General features: G+C 35.7%; 1 protein-coding gene across 7 annotated transcripts in view; it reads right to left on the reverse strand.

The window, feature by feature from the left end:
• The window catches only part of LOC108769804 (G protein-activated inward rectifier potassium channel 3), a 67,962-nt gene that overhangs the window by 11,621 nt on the left and 51,076 nt on the right, over positions 1-5,265 (reverse strand). For 6 of the 7 annotated variants that reach the window (XM_018521009.1, XM_018521008.1, XM_018521012.1 and 3 more), the window contains 2 exons: positions 1,224-1,677; positions 535-1,138 (listed from right to left, as the gene is read on the reverse strand). In XM_018521009.1, coding sequence (XP_018376511.1) covers positions 535-1,138; positions 1,224-1,677 — 1,058 coding nt within the window. Of the gene's footprint in view, positions 1-43; positions 117-534; positions 1,139-1,223; positions 1,678-5,265 lie in introns of those variants that run through there. The other variant, XM_018521014.1, reaches the window with a different exon arrangement.

The raw sequence follows: 5,265 nt of genomic DNA on the forward strand, positions 1-5,265 counted from the left end.
GCAATAAACGTGTATTTTCTATTAAAAATTTCTGGTTTCATATTTACATACCTGGTAATACTGTCGAGTTTGTTATGCGTTTCGACTTACTTTAAGTCATCTTCATTATCTGCGATCTACGAATGATAGTTCTTTTCATTTATGGACATCGTTGAAAAGATAACAGTTTATATTTTAATTTGAATGTAATTTAATAATATATTGTTAATAGCGCACTAATTTCCGCATCGTTTTCTTATATCACTCTCATTTATCCCCCACCTTCCACATTTGAATAATTTTGATTGGTTATATGAACATAATAACTTTATAAAATTTTTTATAAAACTAATTTTGTAATATTTTATATGCAGTAATTTAATAATTACAATTGTAAGAAATGTAAGTGTTTTAAATCAATGTTTTCAAAGAAATTAGAATAAATTGTTATTTTGGATATATTATTAAGCTCCGTGTTCATTTAATAAACCAAGGATTTAGAAAATTATCTGTACACAATTTTTTTTTATGTAAGAAATTCACATAATCGCGTACCAGTTCCATGACGAAGATCATCCTGCGCCTTATAAAATTCTGCAAGTTCCCTGCCAGAGCACAATGGAGTGTCAACCTGGGTGGTACTATTAAACAGTGAATAGTCTACCTCATAACCTTGTCGTTCTTTTGAGTAGCTTACAATGGGATCGAAACGATGGCCCCATAGAATCTCTTGCGGAAGATAGCTAGATCTAGCTTGAGTAGTTTGTCCAGTAGATTCGATAGTACCTTCTAAGATTAAAACAATTTCGAAACGTTCAGTTAACATATCTTCGGCGGACATATTGAAGAAAGGCGAAGATTCGTTGATTCGATGAATGATGGTGGCTGGCCAAATAAAAAATAGATCGCCATTTTCACCATCAGTACCTACCACCAGTTCATGCTGGTGTTGAAAGAGAATTTCACCTTCTTTGGTTATTTTATTGCGAATCATTTGTGCGCGTATACTCGCGCCAATTATGTGACTTTTCCTCATATCACCCACTCGAAACATGAGGCAAAGCTCACCATCTCGTTGACAAATCACAGCATTTCGTGAAAATAACAAAGTCTGAGTACGTTGTTTTGGCCTGGTCATTTTAGCGAATACGATACCCACCTGCAATTAATTCTTTAATTAAATTTAACTTTTTACGATTCAACGTTTTATATATAACAGCTTAATATTCTTCAAACATACTTACCATGAAAGCTTGGATCATAACACCAGCGATACTCTGAAGGCACATAATAAATATAGCTTCAGGGCATTCTTCGGTAGTAGAGCGGCTGCCATATCCAATAGTATGCTGAGTTTCGATACTAAAGAGGAAACAACTAGTGAAGCTGAAAATATTGTAAACACACGGTGTCCAGTTGTTTTCCACTTGAAAAGGCGGCAAATGATGCTCTTCGAAGTCACCGTGGGTGAAGGCTATTAGCCACCAAATCACTGCAAAACCCAGCCAAGATAAAAGAAAGCTCAAGATGAAACATAGCAGGGTCCAACGCCACTGTGTATCCACTAAAGTTGTGAAGATATCTTGAAGAAAACGCAATGATCGTCGGGAGATGCGTGATTGTAACACATTGCAGTCGCCATTTTTCAGGACAGCGCGACGACGCAACTTCCGCGTCGGTCCAGCCCGGTATCGACTCCTAAAATATAGATATACGTTTTTCATTAAAGTACATTGAAGTAAATTATTTTCTAACGATTTCCAGAATTTGTTTTAATATTAAATGATCATTTTTTTCGACAATTTAATTTACTTATTTGATCAAATAAAGCTCTCAGATCTATCATTGTCCATTTAATATTGATTTGATATGAATTATACACTACTCAACAAAAAATAAGGAATACTTTTAAAACGTTTCAAATTGCACAATTTTGCAGATCACCGAAATTCAGTGAAAACGAAGATCAAATTGTTATATTCCTTAAAATTATATACATTCAACAATCTGTAGCTTTATAAAAATTTTTTTCGTAAGAAATTTATATAATATTTTTACAAAAAAGAACAGTTTGACCTACAAAATGCTTTCTTAACAATTTTCTTACGAACATTTTTCTTGACCGAATTATGACCATATCTTTGAAACTAAACCTGTATTTCTTATAACTAACGTTGAAATTCAACAAAAACTTTTTCTTTCCAATTCCACAGAATGAAATTTTGAGCCTCGTCTACAATAGTCGCACAGGTTGTGTCGGATGTCGCGAGTAGTAGCATCGCAGGAAAATCTGTCGCATGCCGCAAGAGTGTCGCTAAATGAGCGTCTACAATAGTCATAACGATTGTTTGCACGCAATTCGATGACAAATTCTAAACGTCAACTTGCTGTGCTGTGATTGGCTGAGCTCATGCGACATGCACGTCGCAGTCGCAGAAAGTTGAAGTTGACTCAACTCCGTACGACAAGAACTCTTGTGACTACGACAATCATGCGACTATATGCGACATTTCTGCGACATTTCATACGACATGCGACACAGCTTGTGCGACTATTGTAAACGAGGCTTAAAAATGATCAAAAGCATGTTAATATACAAACATCGAATTTCGAAATGCATTTTAAATCTTTACTATAATTTTTCGTCGAATTTTAACGTTGATTATAAGAAATACATGCAGGTTTAGCTTCAAAGTCGCATTATTCGGTCAAGAAAAATTGTAAGAAAATTTTTAAGATGGCATTTTGTAGGCAAAACTGTTCTTTTTTGTAAAAAGTATTAAAATTTTTTATTGAGCTGCAGACTGTTGAATGTACGTAATTTTGAAGAACATAACAATATAACTCGATTTTGTTAGAGATACAGATTTGTAAAGATAAAAATTGTTTGAAAATTGACCAAAAGCATGCTAAAGTACAGGTTTCAAGCTTTAAAATACTTATTTATTTTTTTCAGAGCTGCCAAAGGGTTATCATCGTCTCGTGATCCATTGTCAACGAAATGTTGGCATCAGCGATGGATCATAGCAATCGATAATGCGATAACCGGTCGCAAACCCTTTGACACCTCTGAAGAAAATACCCATAAAAGCTTAAAAAGTAATTCTTGACGTTTTAAAGTTCTTTTGTTGTCTGGTGACGATCCCTGCGCGCGCGATAAGGAAGTTGTAAATTTAACAATATTTTCCATGACTCAAGAATAATCGAATCCTATCTCCCCCGCCCTTTCAAATCCCTTACATTTCACAAAAACGCTATCGGAATTTGACCAACCTAAAGGTAAGAAATACATTATAGATTGTAGACTAAATATAACCAATAGATGTTTCAAGGTAGTACTTGTATAAAATGATTTTTTTACGAATATGTTAAAATTTTAAATACAAGTAATGGTATTTTTCCCGACCGCACCTAACCTGGCCGAATTAACGTTTTGTGCTTTCCTATTGGTACAGCGTATAATGTCAACCAATAGCAAAATATTTTCCAACTCAGGTTGGTGTAAACTCGATCGAGTCGAAAACGCCATAAGTTGAAATGTTCCCTATGTTTGTGTACAATCAGAAACATATAGACTATCTAGTTTTTGAGATAATTGCAATTAAAATGTGCAGTTTTAATATATGATGCATATACGCAACTCCAGTTAAGCCGCAAACACAATAGGTACAGGCAATAGGAACAGGGAATAACGAGTTGTCCCCTCAGAGCTTTGGGGTATAATATCGAACTTATATTTGACGGAACTTATATTTCCTGTCCTTTGTTCTTATTATCTGTGCTTATTGTTTCCAGCTTTAAGATTTTTAATTATATTGGATATGGGAATAAGTTTCCGCCCTTTTTAAATGAAAAAGATGTATTTATTTAAACAAAACAATACAAAGTAAGTTCATTCAAAGTATGCTCCATCAGAAGCGACAACTTTCTCCCACCTTTTAGGTAATAAACAGATTCCTCGAAGGAAGAAATCTGATTCTTTTGAAGCAATCCGTTTATCAAACCATTTTTTGATATCTTCATAAGAATTGAATCGCTCTCCAGAAAGGACCGACAGCATAGACCGAAACAAATGGAAATCTGAAGGAGCAATGTCCGGTGAATACGGCGGGTGAGGCAGAATTTCCCACTTCACTCCTTCCAAGTATTTCTTGACCGGTTTTGCAACGTGTGACATAGCGTTGTCACGTAGCAGAATCAGCTTATCGTGCTTATTGTCCCATTCCTATTGTTTTTGTTTCAAAGCTTAGTTCAAACAAATCGCTTCGAACAAATATCAACTACTGGACTCAAAAGCTTGAACACACACCTTTCAAATACATGTATTGCCGTTTTATCAAACACACAAGCAGTGCTACTAACGACATCTCTCTAATGGGCGGAAACTTATTCCCATACCTAATAGCATCCATATATTCTTAGGATTACAAAAAACAAGCACACGATAGAGGAATGAAACGGATATTGTAAAAAAAGATCATAATTTTTAATTAGGAAAATAGAGCCGCGAAAAGAACACAATTTTTCGATTTTGTTTTGCATATGGTGGCGAAGGGAGTGGTGGGAAATAGAGGGGACGACTAGCGAGCATTTGGCAGTACCGACTGTTAGTTTGCGTCTATCCGTATTCATTTTCTTTCCACGTGTGCGTGCGGTCTTAGAGGCACAATCGAAAGTTTTTTTTTTGACGGAAGTGAGGTATCGCCACTAAGCACCGCGATGTGACTCAAACTTTTGGACGGTATTGTCACAAGTACTACCTTAAGAACTAAAATACTCATATTATGGGCGAAATTCTAACAATAAAATTTTTATCCACCGATTTGGAATACACACATACATGCGCACCCGCGCACGCATGTAGGGTGTCTCAGAATAATCACCAAATATTTCATGCGTATGTAGAGTCGACTAAACTGACTTTCAAAAAGTCCTTTACGATTTCACAATTTTCCCAATAGTTAATGAGATATTAATCTTTAAGGCCTGCTAGTGCCAGGTGCGCGCCTACCTATATGGCGTCTGGGATGGGGATGGCCTGGCAAACTCCCCGTGCCGTGAGCTTCAAAACATCAAAACTCGATCAGCGCGCTTGCTAGGTATAAACTACGTTCGGTTTGTATGCTTACAGGTATGTAAATATGAAACCGAATTTTTAAATAGAAAATACACGTTTATTGCATGAAAATGATAAAAAATATTTTATTCGAAGTATTGCCCATCGCTAGCTATACATTTTTCCCACCTGTCTGACAATTTGTGGATGCCACGCCAAAAAAATTGTTG

Source organism: Trachymyrmex cornetzi, unplaced genomic scaffold, assembly GCF_001594075.2.
Source record: "Trachymyrmex cornetzi isolate Tcor2-1 unplaced genomic scaffold, Tcor1.1 scaffold95, whole genome shotgun sequence".
NCBI classification, from domain to species: Eukaryota; Metazoa; Arthropoda; class Insecta; order Hymenoptera; family Formicidae; genus Trachymyrmex; species Trachymyrmex cornetzi.